This window comes from Centropristis striata, chromosome 7 (genome assembly GCF_030273125.1).
Source record: "Centropristis striata isolate RG_2023a ecotype Rhode Island chromosome 7, C.striata_1.0, whole genome shotgun sequence".
Lineage (NCBI taxonomy): Eukaryota > Metazoa > Chordata > Actinopteri > Perciformes > Serranidae > Centropristis > Centropristis striata.
This window is the reverse complement of record NC_081523.1, coordinates 16,945,553-16,968,565: the sequence shown is the minus strand read 5'-3', so window position 1 is coordinate 16,968,565 and position 23,013 is coordinate 16,945,553. Positions and strand designations below refer to the sequence as shown.

General features: G+C 40.9%; 4 protein-coding genes across 4 annotated transcripts; all 4 read left to right on the top strand.

Moving 5' to 3' along the window:
- Window positions 1-394: 394 nt before the first annotated feature.
- Window positions 395-5,821, top strand: bag4 (BCL2 associated athanogene 4). The gene is made up of 5 exons (XM_059337767.1): window positions 395-685; window positions 1,929-2,048; window positions 2,257-2,487; window positions 2,986-3,255; window positions 3,840-5,821. Exons 1-5 carry the CDS (start codon window positions 593-595, stop codon window positions 4,296-4,298), a joined length of 1,173 nt encoding a protein of 390 aa, XP_059193750.1. The 5' UTR covers window positions 395-592; the 3' UTR covers window positions 4,299-5,821.
- Window positions 5,822-5,919: 98 nt separating this feature from the next.
- LOC131975184 (dual specificity protein phosphatase 26-like) lies at window positions 5,920-10,003 on the top strand. The gene is made up of 3 exons (XM_059337768.1): window positions 5,920-6,549; window positions 8,774-8,985; window positions 9,073-10,003. Exons 1-3 carry the CDS (start codon window positions 6,371-6,373, stop codon window positions 9,264-9,266), a joined length of 585 nt encoding a protein of 194 aa, XP_059193751.1. The 5' UTR covers window positions 5,920-6,370; the 3' UTR covers window positions 9,267-10,003.
- Window positions 10,004-10,159: 156 nt separating this feature from the next.
- LOC131974083 (serpin A3-5-like) lies at window positions 10,160-14,511 on the top strand. Its single transcript, XM_059336215.1, has 6 exons — window positions 10,160-10,276; window positions 11,470-12,109; window positions 13,495-13,565; window positions 13,684-13,877; window positions 14,007-14,154; window positions 14,245-14,511. The coding sequence occupies exons 2-6, from the start codon at window positions 11,476-11,478 to the stop codon at window positions 14,437-14,439; spliced, it is 1,242 nt and encodes a 413-aa protein (XP_059192198.1). The 5' UTR covers window positions 10,160-10,276; window positions 11,470-11,475; the 3' UTR covers window positions 14,440-14,511.
- Window positions 14,512-16,736: 2,225 nt separating this feature from the next.
- Window positions 16,737-22,863, top strand: LOC131974856 (alpha-1-antitrypsin-like). Its single transcript, XM_059337343.1, has 6 exons — window positions 16,737-16,891; window positions 17,791-18,430; window positions 21,848-21,918; window positions 22,036-22,229; window positions 22,359-22,506; window positions 22,597-22,863. The coding sequence occupies exons 2-6, from the start codon at window positions 17,797-17,799 to the stop codon at window positions 22,789-22,791; spliced, it is 1,242 nt and encodes a 413-aa protein (XP_059193326.1). The 5' UTR covers window positions 16,737-16,891; window positions 17,791-17,796; the 3' UTR covers window positions 22,792-22,863.
- The last annotated feature ends 150 nt before the right edge of the window (window positions 22,864-23,013 follow it).

Here is a 23,013-nt window from a genome sequence, read left to right as displayed (position 1 = left end):
GTGTGACTCTTATGTAGACACCTTAAAAATAAAGTGTTACCATATCTTGCTTAAGTCACGAAGGCATGTTCAAAAAATTGCCTAAGTCATTTATTTCTCTTAAATTACATAATTTACACACAGTGTTATTGCTATGCCAATAGCCATCCTTTGTTATATCCTTTTTGACTGAAATGATCAAATGTCATATGTTACACTTGAAGTGTGTGAAGTTTTTTGTGTTTCCTGCAAAACTTGAAAAAAAATAGTTAGGCGATTATTTTAACAGGGTGACGATATTCTGACATATGTATGCTACATGACGAAAAACAAAATCCCGTGGTGCGCGAAAAAAGCGTCAGAGTGACAGCTCTTTACTCTTCACCGTATCTTTCCTTAAAGTGACAGGACAGGGTTGCCGAAGCTCGGTGCCATTCAATCATTTCCTGACTCCAATCAGGCGATCTCTACTTCTGTAGGAAAAACGGCAACATTGACACCAGTTTGGATCAACTGGCAGCTCAGATAAGTAACGTTAACCTTGTTAAAGGTTTGTCTTTTACAATGGCTGATAAGAGGACGGCTGCCGGGGAACGCGTTTAGCTGTAAGCTGATGCATCATCATCAAATGCAGTCAAATCTGAAACCCGACTGGCCCTCCACTTGCAACTCGGAAAATACTAACGGGAGCTGGAATAACACTATGGTAAGTAGGTGGACACAGCTTGGTCAAATCCAACGGGTTTGTCCGATGTCTTTGTGTGTTTAATTATCTTTATAAACGACAGAAAAACATTGTTACCCAGCTAGCTTGCGTAACGCTAGAGCTCTGTCTGTGCTAGCTGGACGGCTAACTGAGCTAGCTGGCATTATGTAATAGTTGCTGCTACATTGCTAGTTCAGCTGTCGCCCCTTTGTCACGTTTATCTTGACGTGACAACACTGCTAATAGTGCTACAGTTGGGTCAAACCGTTAATGTTTGAGAAACCTATTTCATTAATTGTTCAGCGTGGCCCGTTATCAGGTAGCTACACAGTGTCTGAGGTGTGCCAAACTGGTCCAGCAACAAATAAATGAGTCAGTGCTACTGTCTAGTCAGTTATTGTGTTTTCTAGGGTTGGCAGTGATGTTGAAAGCAATGTTTCACAGTTTCCATATCGTCACCCAGTTAAAATAATCGCCTAACTCATTTTTTTCAAGTTTTGCAGGAAACACAAACAACTTCACCACAAGTGTAACATATGACAATTATTGATTATTTCACTGAAACAGGATGTAACAAAAGATGGCTATTGGCATAGTAATAACACTGTGTAAATCGTGTAACTTAAAAGAAATAAATGACTAAGGCAATTTTTTGAACATTCCTTTGTGACTTAAGCAAGATATGATAACACTTTATTTTGAAGGTGTCTACATAAGAGTCACACAAGCCCATCAGAAACATGACATGGCAAGTATCATGAGCATTAATGTTACTTCAAAGTAATGTTCATGACACATCCCATGTCATGTTTGTGACACGCTCATGTCACTCTTATGTAGACATCTTAGAGTAAAGTGTTACCAATATTAGTGTCAACAATAAAACACTGATAAACTAAACTGACAACTAAACAATCTCCCTCTCGCTCTTCTTTGCTGTGTTCTTATCTGATGCCTATGAATGTGGCAAATAGTCAAAGAAGGGATGATTTTAAAGGGGTAAAATCACATGATCTGATCAACTGAGGATGTAGGCGATTTTACCATAGGTGGCCGGCGTCATGAGGAGATGATTTAGGCAAAAAAAAACCAACCAATTTTGACAAAAAAAATGACTTGGGCGATTATTTTAACAGTGTGAAGATATAGTGTGCTCAAACCAAGAACAGCCCCGAATGTAAATGGTACTTTCAAGGGCAGTCACTTCAAAATAACTCTCCTTTGTGATTTTCTGTGTTTACAGGACGCTCCTCAGTATCCAGGCTACCCCTCACACTACTGGTATCCCCAGTCTCATTCCACAGGACACTATGCAAATACCTATCCCTCGGGATCAGATGTTCAGCCACAGTACAATCCACAGGTACAGCTCATGATGCAACACACTGCCCCTTTAAACCCGAGGATATACAGTAGCAGTAAATATACTCATTATCCTTAAGTCCCTTAAGTGCTTTCACCTTTCCCTTACATTTTCAGCTTCTATGTCACAACAGTTACATTACTATGATACACTAACACCCAGACAATGGCATTTCTCATAATTAATTCCCCCTCGTGTGTTCGTGTAGGTAATGCCTGGAGGTTATCCAAATGGCCATGGTGTGTACAACCCAGCGCAAAGTCAATATTCAACAAGTGGTTTCCACCCATCCAACCCCTTCTACTGTGCCGACCCTCAGAGACCGGCTCCAGGTCCTTATCCTAACCAGGGCTGCCCAGCAGAGCAGAGCAGTGGGCCCTCTGGGCAACCACACTCTCAACACCAACACCATCACTATCCTGGTCCACACTGTCAAGGGGTGAGTTCATTTAAGGCTCCAACTGATGATTCATTTAATTCTGTTTTTAATCTGTTGATTATTTTCTTGATTAATTGCTGACTTGTATAAAATGTCAGACGTTTCCAAGTGTTTCCCAAAGCCCAAGATGATGTTCTCAAATGCCTTGTTATGCCGAAAACTGAAAAAATATTTAGTTTACTGTCATAGAAGTAAAGAAGTCAGAAAATATTCACATTAAAAGAAGCTGGAATCAGGGAAGTTTGACATAAATTTTCTTTAAAAAATGAATCAAACTAATTAATTGATCAAAATAGGTGGTGATTCATTTATAGTTGACAACTAATTGATTGTTTGCAGCCCGAACCAAATGTAACACATTGTTATGTCGTCTGACTGTGATGTAATATGCAGAGTGATATTGGTAATGAAAAGGTTTCAAATTTACCTTGACACCCAAAAGAAATAAAGAATTTTTGTAAATACTACATATATAATTTTTCTTGCCTCTAATTGCAGGCTCCTGGATATCCTCCTGGGGCGTACCCTCACTACAGTGAAAGTGGTCATTCCATGCCTTCAAACCCCCCGTACCCCACTGGCCAGGCTCTCCACCCAAACCCCCAGGCCGATGGCTGGGCGCACTCTGGTGCATATACCCCCCCACAGCAGCAATGGCAGCAAGGCCAGCAGCCTCCACAAAACCATTACGGAAACCCTGTCCGTCCACCGCATCCTCCAGCGTGGCCAGGGACTGGAACTGGTGCTCCACCACCTTACCAACCCAAGGTAGGAATCAGGAGCTATCTCTATATGATTCTTTGGGATGATTTAAATAAGCGAATGGAATGAGAAGCTGAAATAAAGGCACCAAGTATTACAATCTCAGGAGCTGTTGCATGCTAAAAACCCAAAACATTTACATTTATTTGTGAGTTTTGATTTTGGATGTTCGTACAGTTTGTATAAAAGCTGTGAATATGTTGAATTCTAAAACTTGAAAAGTGCTTGAACTTTGAATAGCGTGCTTCAAATGAACTTTGTGTGTTTTTTTGTCACCCTTCTGTGGAACGCTAGAATGACACATAATTTTCTCTGGTTTAAGACAATAACATCTATATTAATGTGATAGAGAAGTACAATAATCAGTATACCATATATACTGTATGTGTTATATGTAAATTACCAGACCTGTAAAGTGCTGGAAAATATTGAAATACTGTAAAAGCTTTAGAAATCCTGCAAAATATCAAGCTTTACCACAGTATAGGCATAGGTTGTTTATATAAGTCTATACAAATTGTTTTTATATGCTGTTGCAATTTATGATTATCGAATATCTGTACAACTTTTTTTATTTTTTGTTGCTGTAGGACCAACACCACCAACGTGCCCCACAAGTGGGACCTAAACCGAGACCGGCTTCATCCCTGAATCCCCCCAATGGAAAGCCTGCCGAAATAAGTTCACCTCCCCAAATGTATAACAAAACTGGGAGAGGTGAGCCTAATCCTTCACAAGGTGAGCCCCCGCCCTCGGCCCCGGCCCCAGCTCCAGGCCAGGCTGGCCCTCAGATTCTGAGCGATAACCCCGGCCTCGCTAAGGTCCAACTGGTCATGGCCAGAATGCTACTGCTTCAGGAAGACGTTGACGAGTTTGTTGGCAAAAAGTCAGACAAGAGTTATCGGTGTCTGGAGGAACTGCTGACCAAAGAGCTGCTGGTGCTGGACTCTGTGGAGACTCAGGGACAGGAGAACGTCCGGCAAGCCCGGAAGGAGGCTGTACAGAGGATCCAGGCCATTCTGGACCAGCTGGAGAAGAAAGCCTTCTGAACTGGACTAATGTACTGGTTTGTCGGTCTCTATATCTTGCTGTTTTCTTCTTCCAGATCTTCCATGGAAACCATGCGGGACTAGATATTTCTCTCTCTCTTTCTCTCTCTTTCTCTCTCTCTCTCTCTCTCTGAGCTGTGTTATCTTAAGGTTTTTTCCACCACCATGATATGAAATGCCTGAAATAAACGGCATGGACCCAAGACCAAGACAGAGCATTTACTGGTACACGGAATCAACCTTTTAAAGCCTAATTATGCTGGTAAAAGTGATCTGATGGTGTTAGAAGTGTAGACTGATGGTTGTACATATCATAAGTGACTTTCAGCCTCAGTGAGTGACGGTGCCGGCTACAATACCTGACACTCTTGCTCAGCTCATCTTTAATGTCATGCCTTTGCCAGCATAATGCAGGGCAGAGTCACAGGACGATGATTTTATTTAGTGCCACATTGAAACTGTAAGTGGTCTCTAACCTGTGATACTGATTATCCTCATGCTGTCCCTCAGGATTTTGGGTCGGTTTTAGCCTGATCCTACATTTAACAACACGTGCACTTCATTAGCCGTCTATTATTACATTTCACAGTCTGTTTGCATGATATTGTCCTCCCCCCGATAGAGGCCATTCACTTAGTTTTCCATTGTCACTGAAACACTGCTTTCCTTCTCAACTGTGCTCCCAGCCCTGCATGCACTGTAATGTCAGACGAGCACTCAACACAGTCATGACATCTCAAAGCTCAGAATTGGGCCTAGAGCGTAGCAGATTAGTGAAAACCCCTGAAGACTGCTGTCCTCATTATTCCATCTTTTTGGATGAAATTCTTCCCTAAGTGCGAACCCAGAATCAGACCTACATATGAATGCCATGTATTTTACTATAGGAACTGCTGTTATTACAGATACATAGGACATAAGGAAAAGTTTAAAAACTACTTGAAAAGATGTTAAATTCTGTTCTTTTTATCCCTTTTGAACACTTGGAATATATATATCTAAGCAAGTGAATTGTATTTTCAGAATTAAGTGTTCAATCCGTTGCTGTGACGGTTGAAGAAAAACATGAACTTTAACATTTGGGGTATTTTTTTTGTGCTTAAGGACAATGTTTGTCACAGCACTTGGATCAAGTGTTTAATTTGGACATGTCACACTAATATCCTTGTTATACAAGTCCAGATTTGCACCATAATCCATTTTCTTTGGTAGAACAAGTCTTTTTTTCAATCATTCTTGAAGTGTTGATTTAGAAAAAAAAGAGTGCCATATTTCAGGGGATGGTTTTATATAATTAGAAAAAAATAAAATAAAAGTAAGATCACAAGCTTTGCATGAAAACAAAAAAATCACCTGCTGTATGTGTTCATTTTCCTGTGCTGTTAAGTTTCTGTTACTATGGAGCACAACTGTACACTTTCAGATGTAATGCATGTTTCCAACACAAGATGGGAATCTTTGCCTGATCAGTAATTAAGTAAGAAAATAGAAGAGAAATAATTAAATGTCAGTATATTTTTTAACCTGTGATCAAATGATTTTTATTATTTCCCTCCATTTCATATTGTATTCAAAAAGCAATACACTAAACAGGGCAAACTTATTTATAAAAATATTTAGGATAGTTTCCAGGCTTTTTCTGTCAGGTGGAAACTGCTGCATGGGTATACACTCCCTACATCTGCCAGGCAGCAAGCAGAGCTTTAAATAGATGGCTATTTTGATGCAAAAGCATAACACAGGACCCTGAGGGCTGGAGGCACATGGGCTAGATTTAATGTGAGGGTCAAATGGCCTGACAAACCTTAGGGCACCCCGTGGTGAGTACATCTGAGACGAAGAATCCTGAGACTTAACCCATCATTTTGCCTTGTTGGACGCAGAGGTTCCAGCCAGCTTGTTGGAAATCCTCTTTTCACATCGTTTTTTGTTTTTTTTAAACAGTGGCTGCAGACTGGAGTGCCTTTTTTCTGTTTTTGAATGGTTGTATTGTCTACTTTTAAAGGACTAGGAATTGCCTTATTTGCTGGAAATACTGCTGTGTCACATCAGAGAACCACACAGGAAAAGCAATGTCCTATACGTCCAAACTTCCTGCGTCCTGGAACGATAAACCTCCTCCTCGGAAGGTTGAAATTGACCTGAGTTCACCCGGTTTAGCAGTGTTTGAGCTTGAAAGACTCTTGTTTACTGGCAAAGCCATCATCAGCCATGCAGATGAAGTGTGGCCAAATCTTTACATTGGTGACCAGTAAGTACCTCTCTTTTTCTCTTTTAAACCAATAAACAGGCTAGACAAGAATCACTCATGACCTTGTAGTTGCTGTTTGTTACTTTACAAATATTTTTGTGTCGCGTGAACAGACAAATAATACCCTACTTGGATTTAATCCACATATGTCAAAGAGGAACTCATCATAAATCAGATTTAAATGCTGTATGAGTAACTTAAGATCCCCAACTTGCATTCCACATTGAGCACTTGCGTAAATTTCAGCTCAGCAATGTGAGAGTTTCCACTTATGCCAAGGCATGAAAGCATGTCTCATGTCGCTTGATAAGTTCAACACACATGCCATAAATAGTTTTTTAAATATCAATCAATCACTCTGAAATCATCGAAGATTACACGCATTTGTTAATATCTGTCCTCCTGCTGTACAATCATGGATCCACAGGGTCTATTGCTGTAACAGCAGTCGTGTCACAGACATGGTATATGAAAAGTGGAGGTGCAGTTTTGGTGGTGGATCCTTCCTTTGGGCATTGTACTTCCATGTCATGGTGGATATCCTTTTCCTGTTGTGCTGTGCCTTCATAAACCATCCTTCATAATTCAATGCCTCAGCCTTGTGAAAGCCCTACTGGTGTTTTGATTCTCTGCTGTATCTCCGCTGTCATTAATTTCGTCCTTGGTAGACAGGAGACTACACTATATGGACAAAAGTATTCGGACACCTGACCACTATACCAACAGGGACTGCAATGTCAATATATTCAAATACATAAACTTTCATATGGAGTTAGTCCCCCTTTGCATCTATAACAGCTTCCACTATTCTTGGAAGGCTTTCCACAAGATTTAGGAGTGTTTCTGTGGGAATTTGTGCCCATTTATTCTATAGATAATTTATGAGGTTAGGCGCTGATGGTGGACGAGAAGGCCTGGCTCGCAATCTCCTTTCCAGTTCATCCCAAAGGTGCTCCATAGGGTTGAGGTCAGGGCTCTATTCGGGCCAGTCAAGTTCTTCCAAACAGAACTCGTTATGGATTTTGCCTTGTTTGCTGGGACACAGTCATGTTGGAACAGAAAAGGGCCTTCCCCAAACTGTTGCCACAAAGTTGGAAGCATAGCATTGTCCAAAATGTCTTGTAATGCCAAAGCATTAACATAGCCCTTCACTGGAGATAAGGGGCCTAGCCCAAACCCTGAAAAAAGCCCCATATCATTATCCCTCCTCCACCAAACTTCACAGTTGGCACAATGCAGTTAGGCAGGTAACGTTCTCCCAGCACCCGCCAAACCCAGACTCGACCATCTGACTGCCAAACAGAGAAGCGTAATTCACCACTCCACAGAACTCGTTTCCACTGCTCCACAGTCCAGTGATGATGCGCTTTACATCGCTCCATCCGGCCCTTGTCATTGGACTTGGTGATGTAAGGCTTGTGTGCAGCTGCTTGGCCATGGAAACCCCTTGGAAAAGGCTCCCGCTGCAGAGTTTTTGTGCTCACATTAATGGCAGTGGAGGTTTGGAACTCTTTAGCTATGGAATCAGCAGAGAGTTGGCAACTTTTACGCACCATGAGATTTTAAATGGTCTTCTGCTTCGTGGCTGAGATGCTTTTGTTCCTAAACGCTTCCACTTTCTAATAGTATCATTTACAGTAGACCGTGGAATATCCAGCAGGGATGAAATTTCCAAAACAAGCTGATTGCAGATGTAGCACCCTATCACAATACCACGCTTGAAGTCACTGAGCTCTACAGAACGACCCATTTTGCATCACAATTGTTTGCAAATGGAGACTACATGGCTAGGTGCTTGACTTTATACACCTGTGGCAAGGGGTCTGATTGAAACAACTGAACTCAGTAATTAACAGGTGTATATGGGAATATGACATCAATGTGAAGAGCTTGGGGTGTTCCTTTAGATGTATGTTCGTACAGAATTAAGGTCTTCTGGATATTGATATCAAGTCCCAAGATCTAGTGCATCCTGGCAGAAAATATGGGTTAATCTTAGATTCTGTATTGGTTAAAAAGTATCTTATTATCAGAATACTGGAGTTCATGATGGTAGTAGAAAGCACTTTACTTTTAGAAAAGTTAAACTGCTTAAGGTGGAGGATAGTTGCAAGGTATATGGCAAATAATCAACCACTCACTATATGAAACACTTAACATGTAAATGGTTCATTTGACTGAATACTCCTCCTTGTTAGTGAGTACAGAGCGTTGTGCTTTTCAGAGACAGTGCAGAGAACCCGGTTGAGCTAACGAAGCATCGAGTCACTCACATCCTGAATGCAGCTCACAGTAAACGCAGAGGACAGCCAGACCTCTACAACAGCATGAACATCACCTACATGGGCGTAGAGGCTCATGACTCTGTTGGCTTTGACATGAGCGTCAACTTCCATGCAGCAGCAGACTTTATCCACAAAGCTCTTAGCAGAGGAGGTGAGGTGAGGGGTGGGATATTGATTTAAAGCCAATCTGTTTAGAAATAAATGTTGTAATGTAATTTTTGTTTTCTCTGATTCCTAGGCAAAGTGCTGGTGCACTGTCATGTAGGAGTGAGCCGCTCTGCCACCCTGGTCCTGGCTTACCTGATGCTGAAGCAGAACCTAACCCTTGTGGAGGCTATTTGTGCTGTGAAAGAGAACCGGGGTGTCATTCCTAATCGAGGTTTTCTCCGACAGCTCATCAAACTGGACGGCCAGCTGTTTGGCAAACACTGAATGCTGCCTGGTAGTATTACCGGTCAGGAGAGGTCATACGATTTATTGGTTGGCTGATTTTGTCCATTATACTTGTGATGAGTATTGGCATATGTGTTTCCGATATGCAATCAATATGAAAACTGTCGTTTTCAGAACATAATCCAGGAAAAGATTCTTGATTGTTAGTACCTAGGTCATTTTAAAAAAATGGTGTCATAACACAGTTTGTCAGCTGTTTGACTACTTCACCAAGGACTTTTCTAGTGATTTATAAATAATTAATTCCCAGTGAAGTTTACTCTTTCAATGCACTGATGTCATTTTAGACAATAAAGTTTTTAATAACTGTAAACCATCCTGCCCCGATTACATATTTTAGTCAGACTCCATCACAAAATTGATTACTTTAGATTTGTAGTTCGACTTGGAATTTAACACCAATAACTATAGATAATATATCAGCTGATATATTGATACATACAGGCTGATATCAGACTGGCTCTATTCGTCAGATTTTATGCATCCAGAACAAATGGAAAATTCTGATAAAGATACAGTATGTTAAAAATATAAGATACGCTGATTTCATAGTAATTTTCTTTTAAGAGACTTACAGAATCTCATCACCTTCTGGATCAATGGTCAAATTGTACATGTTATAATGTTAATGGTTTGAAATTTTACATTAAAAATATGAACCTGATGCAGTTTTTAGTCAATGTATGGCTGTCACTTTATACATTAGTGCTGCTCACACATACAAAACATTTTTTATACTGTCTGGGCTAGAGTCAGTCATATTAATCACTTAAATGTTTTAGTATGAAGTGAAGTGAAGCAAAGCTACGAAGTTGCAGCAGTCTCAGATTGATCATCATTACACAGAACAAATGCAGGGGTTGAGCAAATAAGAAGTTGAGATACAGAATAAACAAAGCCAAAGTTCAGTTGCTCTGATCAGTATTTTAAAAGGGGCATCTCCCTCTGTCCAGCCTGTCCTTTGCTGTCTGGGCTTTAAACAAGAGCAGGTAAGTGACTAAAAAGATTAAGTCTCAGATTAATTATTCACTTACAAGTTTAATAGTTAAAACTATGTCTGATAGCTTGGGTCAGAGATGTAACTCTGCATACTGGAATAAGCAAATCTATGGGGTGTTACGAATGTAAATACTTAAAAAAAATGGTTTACACTTTTTTTAATCCTCCCTTTGGAGGTTCAATTAAATAATTGTAATTTCTGAAAATAAAAATTGAACCCCCTGTAAAGTTTACATTATTCCTCAAGAACATCAAATATTCATTATGTTTAGTCAATCAAAGAGAAAAGAAGTTCCTAGAAACCATGAATATCCTGATATTTTACTGTAAAAGATTGTAGGCCTACAATGCAGCTTATACCTATTTAGCAGTTGCTGTTTAGCTTGTGTTATCCGTAAAGACATGGAAAAAAGGCAACTTAGCAAGACAACATAAACCCGTATCAATAATAATTATGATCATCATGATACAGGTCACAAACAGACATGTCTAAATCAGAAACTCATACAGCTAAAACCAAGCCTCACTGACATGCAGGTATTTCTTATTTGTAAAAACAGTAGTATTAATAATAGTTATAATACAGTTATATGAATATGTTGTTTTGGAAAGCACTTTAGAAATTACTTTATTTTTGAGGGCATAAATGGACATAGAATAAACATAAAAACAGGGATAGCATACCATAATTAATGTAAAATAAGATGTGTGTGTGTGTGTGTGGGGGGGGGGGGGGGGGGGGGTACACACACACACACTTAAAGCAATATAGCAATATGAGCACTAAGCCTGCAACTGTGATATGTTAGCCTGAGAGTGGAGAAGGACAAGAGCGTTCCTTTTAATCCCCCCGCTCCTCCTCCAACCACTCTTCAAGTAGCCTCTGTGTGACGTACTTTGTTACATAATACTAAAGGGCTGAGGGCTGACTAATGAAACGCAGCATTGGATTGTGTGGATTCAGATGTGGCTTAAGCCCTGAATGGCTAGCATGCTTATTATAAAATTATATGTAAAATAACAAAACTGTTGCAACAAGAAAATGACGTCTTCATCTAGTAAAGTTCTTAGTAAGAGAGTTAAGAAAATAGGTTTTTTTTATGGGCCTTTGCAGGACTAATTTTAAAAGCAAACATTGAGTAACCCAAATAAACATTGCTGCACTTTTGAACTTTTGTCTTAGTTCACCATGATGCATGCAACTGTGGGTATCTGGATCTTATCAGCAGTGATCTGTGTGGGGACAGGCCACCACCATATCGGTCATGACAACGATCCGGCGGACCAAGAAACAACACTCAACGGCAGTGCCAACAGCGTCTCACTGGTGACTTCAGCCAACAAAGAGTTTGCCTACCGTCTGTACAGGAAGTTAGCAGCTCATGCTGACTCAGAGGGCAAGAATATCTTCTTCTCCCCAGTTAGTGTGTCTGTGGCCTTGGCTGCCTTGTCTGTAGGAGCTCGGGGGGAGACCCACCATCAGCTTTTCAGTGGTCTGGGTTTCAACAACTCCCAGCTGACGCAGACAGATGTAGATCAGGCCTTCCAGATGCTCCTCAAAAATGCACAATCTCAGCAAGACCGCAATGAAGGAACCGCTGTATTCGTAGACAACCGATTCAAGCCGGAGCCTGAATTCTTGGGGACCTTGAAGCAGTCCTACCTTGCAGATGGGTTCAATGTTGACTTCAGCCAAAGCAAAGACAGTGCCGATACCATCAATAAGTACGTGAACGAGAAGACCAACGGGAAGATAGACAAGCTGGTTGAAACCATGGATCCAAACACAGTCATGTATCTCCTCAGCTACATCTACTACAAAGGTAAAAGGTTCCGTGAGATCTGTGGTGTGTTTCTAAACCCATAGTACCATACTGTTTAGTATGATGGGAAAAAAGATTTAGCAGCCCCAAAACATTGTATGTCAAATGCAGGATGCAAAGCTACCAGGTCTCATGACATCCAGTCGTGCAAGCCAGCATGCTTTCCTGGTTACTCTGATCCACAATCCAGAAACATAGATAACAAACAAAATTATGCATTCTTGTAGGCCAACCTAGAAGTTAGCATCACCATTAGGTCTATTCAGAATTCACCTATGACTTTTGCATTGGATTTTGGATCATTGCATAAAATAAGTTATGTAGCAAACACATTTCTGATGCCTGTGCTTGTTGTTCAGCAGGCTTCACAAATGAACATCACTGTTATGACGCTTAAAGTGTTAACGCAGCCAACAGAAGTTAAAAGCTAACGTTATGCTACAGTGAACTACTCCACAGTCACGTCTTCAAGGGCACTTCAGACACTCTCCGACAACCAGCGGTTTTGACAAGCTAGCGAAACCGTAGCCTACTAAACTGTTTATTAACCTAATCTACAAGAGTTTGCAAGAGCACTGAAAACACGACTAGAGGCTGTGAGGCGGACTAGTGAGAGTTCCCGTTCGTGTCCGGTGTGATAACGTTTAATGTCCATGACAACCACTGTAGTCTCATTTAGCCACTTGTTAGCAATCACCTTTTAAAGGAAACGCAAAAACTTGAAAATTCACAAGTCAGGGTATTTACTAATGTGTTTTATGTCGTACAACAAAACACGAACATCTCTTAAGCTTGTGTTAGCCACCAACCTTTCAGGCATCTAACCAAAAAACCATCCAAAATTCTCATTGAGTTTAAAAGGATAGACCCCAGGGCGCTAAAATGCTAACTTACCTTCTGCTTTTATAACTCATTCCTGTGGCGCACTATGAACAAGATGGTCAAAGTTCAAGGCATACTGTTTGGACAAATTAGCATGTGCTAATTTTGTTCGTACTGCATGCAACAATATGTATCTTTACTTAACTAAAACTTGAAAAATATTTAATTACAAGTACAAGTCCTGCACTGAAATGTAACTGAGGTAAATGTATGTATAGGTAAGTAAAATCAGAAAAATGTACTTAAAGTATTAATAGTAAAACTACTCAAAAGCTCTGGAAAAGTGCTGTGTGCCTTACAGGTGATATTACATGAACAGTGGCACTGCCCATGAAGACATATATTTACCCCTGCTACTATATTTACCCCTCTCTTGAGACATGCCCTGTAGCCTATGTACTAAAAGTAAAACATAAAATGTATGCAATTTGGAATGCAGTTGCTTTTAGTTTTTTTGTGTATCAAACATAACTTGTGTTTTACTTCTGCTCATTGTTAAACAGGAAAATGGGCGACTCCATTTGATCCTAAGTCAACCAAGGAGGACCTTTTCATAGTGGATGAGAACACCAAGGTTGAATTGACATCATATATTTAGAACAGATCTGAGTTGCAGTAATTCTGCATCATAATGTATCCTGAATGTCTGAGTGTCTTTTCTAATTAATGTACTTCAAATTGTCATTTTCCAGGTTCCAGTCCAGATGATGAATATGGAGGACATGTTTAATACCTATTATGACCAGACAATTAACACAACCGTCCTCCACCTGCCCTTTAACAGCACCTACTCCATGCTGCTGATGTTGCCTGATGACATGTCAACACTGGAGAATGCCTTCTGCCCAGCCCATGTCACCAAATGGTTGAAGTGGATGAAATCCAGGTTTGAAGAATTTAAAATATTCCTTAAAATCTTTGTTTTTAACATAAAATGTTTGACACAGTATTAACAACTTGGCTTTGTCCTGTCAGATCAGTCACTGTATGTTTGTCTATTACCCATTTTTTAAAGGACTCAAAAGATATACATTCCAAAGTTCTCCATCAAGACATCCTACAAAATGAATGATGTGCTGACTGAAATGGGAATGACAGACATGTTTGGTGATCGTGCAAATTTGACTGGCATTTCAGAGGGGCAAAAACTGGCAGTCTCAGAGGTAAAGACAGAAAGCATGTGTTCATTTGCTCATATTCCCTTCCCTTTGTTCCTTTGTTATCCATCTCATCTTGCCTCCATTGTACTGCAGGTTGTGCACCAAGCTACCCTGGATGTGGATGAGGCCGGGGCCACCGCCGCAGCTGCAACAGGCTTTGAGATCACACTTATGTCATTCCGCCATGTCCCTGTCTTGAAGTTCAATCGTCCATTCATGGTCGCCATCGTTGAACGCAACACAGAAAACATCCTCTTCATGGGCAAGATTATCAACCCAAACATCTGATGGAAGGAGATCTTTGTGTTTGCTCAAGCTGACAAGCTGTTACATCACTTATTAAATACTGAGGAAAACCTGTTCTGTGGTCTCCTTCTTTGTGATTGAGTGTGTGGCAAATAGTGTTTGCTTTTATATTACTTTTTTAAGGTAAAATAACACCCATCAAATATTAACAGCAGGAATTTCCATTTGCATTTGGCATTTTCTATAACAGATCAGGTTTTATAAAAAATACTATAACTTCAGGGACTATGAGATACTAGGGCTGCATGATTTTGAAAGAAATCAGTAGTCAAATTATTTGACTGATACTGCATTTGCCATATGAGTCATAATGTTGGAGGGAATTATAATGTTTGCATCATTGTCATTATCATTGCCACAAGTGGGATTTAAACCCAGCCCTATATCTTAATCTTCAATGGAAAGCCTTCCAAACTAAGTTCACTTCTTGCATGTGTAACAAAACTGAGGGAGATGAGCCCTGCCCTCGATCCGGCCACAGCCCCAGGTAACGTTTCTCATTAACTTTTATTAAAAGTTTACGAAGCCCAGGAAACGCTGAACCTCCTTGTGACTAGAGGGAGTAGGCCAGTCTCTGACCCCACCTACCTTTCCAGGGTCCATCTTGACCTCCCCCTGAGCAACCACAAACCCCAAGAGAGTCAGAGTGGATCGTTGGAACTCACATTTCTCAGCTTTCACTTACAACTGATGCTGGAGGAGACTTGAAGGACCTTGTTTGACATGCTGTACATGAGACTGTTCATCAGGGGAGAAGAGCAAAATTTCGTCCAGGTAGACAAACACAGAACTATTTAACATGTCCTGAAGGACATCATTAACCAGGGCCTGGAAAATCACAGAAGTGTTGGTTGGTCAAAAAGTTATGACTAAGTAGTTATAGTGTCCAATGGAGTGCTGAAGGCTGTTTTTCACTCGTCCCCCTTCCATATCCCGACCAAGTGATAGGCATTCCTGAGGTCCAGTTTAGAGAAAACGATAGCCCCATTTAACTGTTCAAAGGCAGAGGGAATGAGGGAGTACAAACACCCATAGGGGGCGAGGAGGCAGGGAGCAACTCCACAATTGTAGGGGCGGTGGGGGGGTATCGACATGGCACGTGACTTGCTGATCACCTCCTGAAGATCATCATCATCACCTGACCAAGCAGCAATTTGACCTGTAGCCCAGTCATTGTGAGGGTTGTGGAGGACTTACCAGGGGAGCCCCAAAACAAGAGGGTGTTGGTGTGAGTAAAAACATATGAAAACTGATCTTTTCACTGTGTGATTCTGGGAATGATAGTGAGAGAGTCTCAGGGTAACTAGGGTTATTAGGGGCTAGAGACAGTTATAGTGTGGCTCACCAGAGCCCTCACTTTCAATGGCGAGCCACAACTTTTAGCTGACAGATGGTGATGAAGTGTCCCAGCTGACCACAGTAGATGCAACATCTAGCCCCTTTCATAGTGCCGTCCTGCAAATGTCCCGTTATATTGCCGGAAAGATATGCACAGGCTTTTTGCCTTAGGGCGTTCATAGTGATCCCGGTATTCGAGCAGTCTTGTTGCAGAACGAGGTGGGAGGAGACGATAGTGACGTGCGACAGAGCAGCAGCTGTGCTGCGCAATAGCACAGTGCTAATAGGCTACACAGTTAGCTCTGTAGCAGTACAGTGTATAAGTGCTGCAGCAGGATGCGTTCACTAAGTGATCTCCGTTTGTTTACAACAAGCACCAGACACTCTGTGCACAGTTAGTGATGCTGGCTTGTTTACGATCAGCGGTGGACATCGCATGTAAAGTTAGCATGCCGTCTGTTTACAATAAGCGGCAGACGATGTGCCAAGTTAGCGACAGTGGTGCCAGTAGTTTTGCATGCTGCTAATTCGATGACTGTTGGACCAAGTGGAAGGTGTGTGTCAAATATTCCGCTTTGCAGGGATGGCCTGTTCATAGTGGTCCCGCTTCCAACGGTCCCACCAATTTTCCGCCTCTGTGACTACCTCTGGAGGAGGAAAATTGGCATTCCGCTTCTGGCGCGTTCATATAGGAGGCGAAACATAACAGAGCTGTAAATGTCCCGGCATGAAACGGCACTATGAAAGGGGCTAGTGACTCTTTACTGACACTCCTCTGGGGATAGCCGAGTGTGGGTGCAGGGTCTGGAGAGGCCTCTTTCCCTCTCTCCACTTAGACATAACAAGGAGCATGATTTTACTCATCATTTCCATGTTTGTAGTTTGAAGCAAACTGAAGTAAAACGAAGCAAAGAGGTGGCAGCAGTCTCAGCTTGATGCCATCATTACACTGAACAAAATGCAGGGGTAGAGAAAATAATAAGTTGAGATACAGAATAAACAAAGCCAAAGTTCAGTTGCTCTGATCAGTAGTATAAAATGGGCATCTCCCTCTGTCCAGCCTGTGCTTCGCTGTCTGTGCTTTAAACAAGAGCAGGTCAGTGGCTAAAAAGATTAACTCTCAGATGAATTATTCACTTACAACTTTAACAGTTAAAAACTATGTCTGATAGCTTGGGTCTGAGATGTATCTCTGCATACTGTAATCAGCAAATCATTAACATCTGTGGGGTTTTACCAATGTAAATTCTGCAAAATTGTTTCTTCTTCTTATCATCCTTTTACTCAATCGAACAGTTCCTAGTAACCTCATGGAAAGCTTTATATGTTACTGTAAAATACTAGGCCTCTAACTAATTACAGCCTTTACTTACTTAGATGGTTGTTCTGTTTACTGTTACACTATCTGTAAGTGCGTGGAGGAAAAAAAGGTAACTTTGCAAGATATCATAAACCTGTATCAATAATAGTTATGATAATCAGGATACAGAGCACAGACAGACATGTCTAAATCAGAAATTCATACAGCTAAAACCAAACTTTATTGACATGAGTCTGCAGGTCTTTCTGATTTCTAAAAAACCTTGATATGTTGGCATGACAGTCGAGAAGGACAGGAGCGTTCCTTTTAATCCCCCCGCTCCTCCTCCAACCACTCTTCAAATGGCCTCTGTGTGATGTATGTTGTTATGTTAAACCAAAGGGCTGAGAGAGAGTGAACGAGGTGAAGTGGAACTACTAATGAAACGCAGCATTGGATTCAAATGTTGATAAACCAATCAGACACTGGCTTCTCTAAATACTTCCCACTTAGATAAGAACAACACAGATTTTTTAAAATATAAAATAACAAAACTGTTCCAACAAGAAAATGACACGTTCATGCAGGTTAATTCATAATAAGAGTAAAAAACAACAACATTGCATGACTAATTTAAAGTGCAAACATTGAGTAACCCAAATAAACATTGGTGCCCTTTTGAACTTTGGTCTTAGTTCACCATGATGCATTCAACTGTGGGTATCTGGATCTTATCAGCAGTGATCTGCGTGGGGACAGGCCACCACCATATCGGTCATGGCAACGATCCGGCAAACCAAGAAACAACACTCAACGGCAGTGCCAACAGCGTCTCACTGGTGACTTCAGCCAACAAAGAGTTTGCCTACCGTCTGTACAGGAAGTTAGCAGCTCATGCTGACTCAGAGGGCAAGAATATCTTCTTCTCCCCAGTTAGTGTGTCTGTGGCCTTGGCTGCCTTGTCTGTAGGAGCTCGGGGGGAGACCCACCATCAGCTTTTCAGTGGGCTGGGTTTCAACAACTCCCAGCTGACACAGACAGATGTAGATCAGGCCTTCCAGATGCTCCTCAAAAATGCACAATCTCAGCAAGACCGCAATGAAGGAACCGCTGTATTTGTAGACAACCGATTCAAGCCGGAGCCTGAATTCTTGGGGACCTTGAAGCAGTCCTACCTTGCAGATGGGTTCAATGTTGACTTCAGCCAAAGCAAAGACAGTGCCGATACCATCAATAAGTATGTGAACGAGAAGACCAACGGGAAGATAGCCAAGCTGGTTGAAACCATGGATCCAAACACAGTCATGTATCTCCTCAGCTACATCTACTACAAAGGTAAAAGGTTCCGTGAGATCTGTGGTGTGTGTCTAAACCCATAGTACCATACTGTTAAGTATATGATGGGAAAAAAAGATTTAGCAGCCCCAAAACATTGTATGTCAAATGCAGGATGCAAAGCTACCAGGTCTCATGACATCCAGTCGTGCAAGCCAGCATGCTTTCCTGGTTACTTTGATCCACAATCCAGAAACATAGATAACAAACAAAACTAGAAAATTTCCTCTGGGGGAAATTTTGAAAGGGCCACGGGGGCTACTGCCGGTGTGTGTACACTATGATGAGATTCTTCAGAGATTTCAAACAATTAATACTAGTAATGTTATGATACTATTCCTCTTCAAGTATTTATTTATACAGCAACCTATGCCCTTTAACCTCAAAATGTGTGTGTGTGATTGTTTTTTATCTTATCTCAATATTGTGTGATTTTCTGCGGCTGTAACAAAGAAATTTCCCCGCTGTGGGATAAATAAAGTCAAATCTGAAATCTGAATCTGAATCTGTGTGTGTGTGTGTGTGTGTGTGCGTGTGCGTGCGCGTGCGTGTATCTTTAACTGTTATTACATTAAATGACCAGTGTGTGTGTGTGTGTGTGCGTGTATCTTTAACTGATATTACATTAAATGACCATTGTGTGTGTGCGTGCGTGTATCTTTAACTGTTATTACATTAAATGACCAGTGTGTGTGTGCGTGCGTGTATCTTTAACTGTTATTACATTAAATGACCAGTGTGTGTGTGTGTGTGTGCGTGAGTGAGTGTATCTGTAACTGTAATCACATCAAAACATCAAAGCGTGGGGTCGACCAATCAGAGCAGAGCAATCAACGGAATTAACAGCTGTGGAATCTTCCGGCAGAGTGAAAGCAGCCAGAGGTGGGCAGAGTGAAATTTCTGGCCTCGAACAGAAAGCATTTTTGGCAAAACCATAATACCTATCATTGATCCGACTTCACTTTGAGCATCCTGAGTTCTTCCTGAACCTCTACATATGTTTTTTTTTTTTAAGAAAAATGAAAAAACAGCTTTGTTAGAGCGATCTAAAAAAACAGTTAAATCTCACTTTTTCCGAAATCGTCCTGCGTTTTTAATATGGGACCCAATGAGGCTGTTAGTGGTTTTGGTGGCGCATCTTTGCGTCGTACGCCCAAATTATAACTCTGACAGCTTTACCAGAGGATTGTGAGTGAGAAGACAAATTTTCCTACATTTCTATGTATAAATTATTTCTGTAGAGTGGAATTTGCGGCCTGGAGTGCAGTTTTCAAATTTATTTTTTGACAGTTTTACCTCTCCCTCTACACTCTGAGCGATGACATCACACACTCTGACACGAACATTCCGTGCAATACACACCCATTATAATCTCAGAATTTCTCCAAAAATGATCATGGTCATTGAACAGGGATTGATAAAAAACTATATGACCTATCGAAACGCAAAGTAATACACCAATACACAAGACTTGTGTCTACTGTTTAAAGTTTAAATGGAGTCTCTAGGTGAAATTATGCCGGAGAAGTAGACGTCTGAAAATCTTCAATTAATGTTCTTTTTTGCTCATTTTCTTTCGGCCGTCCCATTCATTTCAATGCAAAATTTTGGGCAATTTTGTCGCGACTTACGTTGCGAAAAATTCATATTCTGTAGAGAAAAGTAATAGCACACCGATCCCGATCAAACCGCACGTTTTGATATATAATTTGTATATATATTGTATATATATAATTTGTATTTGACTAGTAGCGGGACGAAATTGCGTCCGGAAGAGGAATAAGAAGAAATCCACAGTATAACAGTAGTGCTCGGGGCAAAGCACTGGTCCCTACAGCTATTGCTGTATGGGACCAGTGCTCGGTGCGATTGCCCCGAGGCCCTAATGATGCATTCTTGTAGGCCAACCTAGAAGTTAGCATCACCATTGGGTCTATTCAGAATTCACCTATGACTTTTGCATTGGATTTTGGATCATTGCATAAAATAAGTTCTCTAGCAAACACACTTCTGATGCCTGTGCTTGTTGTTCAGCAGGCTTCACAAATGAACATCACTGTTATGACGCTTAAAGTGTTAACGCAGCCAACAGAAGTTAAAAGCTAACGTTATGCTATAGTGAACTACTCCACAGTCACGTCTTCAAGGGCACTTCAGACACTCTCGACAAGCTAACCAGCGGTTTTGACAAGCTAGCGAAACCGTAGCCTACTAAACTGTTTGTTAACTTAATCTACAAGAGTTTGCAAGAGCACTGAAAACACGACTAGAGGCTGTGAGGCGGACTAGTTAGAGTTCCCGTTCGTGTCCGGTGTGATAACGTTTAATGTCCATGACAACCACTGTAGTCTCATTTAGCCACTTGTTAGCAATCACCTTTTAAAGGAAACGCAAAAACTTGAAAATTCACAAGTCAGGGTATGTGTTTTATGTCGTACAACAAAACACGAACATCTCTTAAGCTTGTGTTAGCCACCGACCTTTCAGCCATCTAACCAAAAAAACATCCAAAATTCTCATTGAGTTTAAAAGGATAAACGCCAGGGCGCTAAAATGCTAACTTACCTCCTGCTTTATAACTCATTCCTGTGGCGCCCTATGAACAAGATGGTCAAAGTTCAAGGCATACTGTTTGGACAAATTAGCATGTGCTAATTTTGTTTGTACTGCATGCAACAATATGTATCTTTACTGAACTAAAACTTGAAAAATATTTAATTACAAGTACAAGTCCTGCACTGAAATGTTACTGAGGTAAATGTATGTAGGCCTATAGGTAAGTAAAATCAGAAAAATGTACTTAAAGGAATAGTTTGGAATTTTGGACATAGGACCTCATTTCCAACTTAGCCGGTGTGATATAGGTCGGTGGAGACCGTTTTCAGCACATTTTATGCAGTCCTTATAGTCTAAAATTATTCTACCAACACAGACATGTACATCGATAGTCCGACGTTATAATGCATTTGTCTCGGGTGTTCTGCGGAGCAGGTAAAGCTGTTTTTAGTGACAGGCTGGATGTTACTATTGACGTGCGCTAGCTCAACACCAGTTTAGCAACAGTGACTTGTGCAACTATAAGGACTGCATAAAATGTGCTGAAAACGGTCTCCACCAACCTATATCACACCGGCTAAGTTGGAAATGAGGTCCTATGTCCAAAATTCCGAACCATTCCTTTAAAGTATTAATAGTAAAAAGTGCTGTGTGCCTTACAGGTGATATTACATGAACAGTGGCACTGCCCATGAAGACATATATTTACCCCTGCTACTATATTTACCCCTCCCTTGAGACATTCCCTGTAGCCTATGTACTAAAAGTAAAACATAAAATGTATGCAATTTGGAATGCAGTTGCTTAAAGTTTTATGTATCAAACATAACTTGTGTTTTAATTCTGCTCATTGTTAAACAGGAAAATGGGCGACTCCATTTGATCCTGAGTCAACCAAGGAGGACAATTTCATAGTGGATGAGAACACCAAGGTTGAATTGACATCATATATTTAGAACAGATTTGAGTTGCAGTAATTCTGCATCATAATGTATCCTGAATACTATGTGTCTTTTCTAATTAATGTATTTCAAATTGTCATTTTCCAGGTTCCAGTCCAGATGATGAATATGGAGGACATGTTTAATACCTATTATGACCAGACAATTAACACAACCGTCCTCCACCTGCCCTTTAACAGCACCTACTCCATGCTGCTGATGTTGCCTGATGACATGTCAACACTGGAGAATGCCTTCTGCCCAGGCCATGTCACCAAATGGTTGAAGTGGATGAATTCCAGGTTTGAAGAATTTAAAATCTTCCTTAAAATCTTTGTTTTTAACATAAAATGTTTGACACAGTATTAACAACTTGGCTTTGTCCTGTCAGATCAGTCACTGTATGTTTGTCTATTACCCATTTTTTAAAGGCCTCATAACATATACATTCCAAAGTTCTCCATCAAGACTTCCTACAAAATGAATGATGTGCTGACTGAAATGGGAATGACAGACATGTTTGGTGATCGTGCAAATTTGACTGGCATTTCAGAGGGGCAAAAACTGGCAGTCTCAGAGGTAAAGACAGAAAGCATGTGTTCATTTGCTCATATTCCCTTCCCTTTGTTCCTTTGTTATCCATCTCATCTTGCCTCCATTGTACTGCAGGTTGTGCACCAAGCTACCCTGGATGTGGATGAGGCCGGGGCCACCGCCGCAGCTGCAACAGGCATTAGGATCATATTTCTGTCATTCCGCCGTGTCCCTGTCTTGAAGTTCAATCGTCCTTTCATGGTTGCCATCGTTGAATGCAACACAGAAAACATCCTCTTCATGGGCAAGATTATCAACCCAAACATCTGATGGAAGGAGATCTTTGTGTTTGCTCAAGCTGACAAGCTGTTACATCACTTATTAAATACTGAGGAAAACCTGTTCAGTGGTCTCCTTCTTCGTGATTGAGTGTGTGGCAAATAGTGTTTGCTTTTATATTACTTTTTGAAGGTAAAATAACACCCATCAAATATTAACAGCAGGAATTTCCATTTGCATTTGGCATTTTCTATAACAGATCAGGTTTTATGA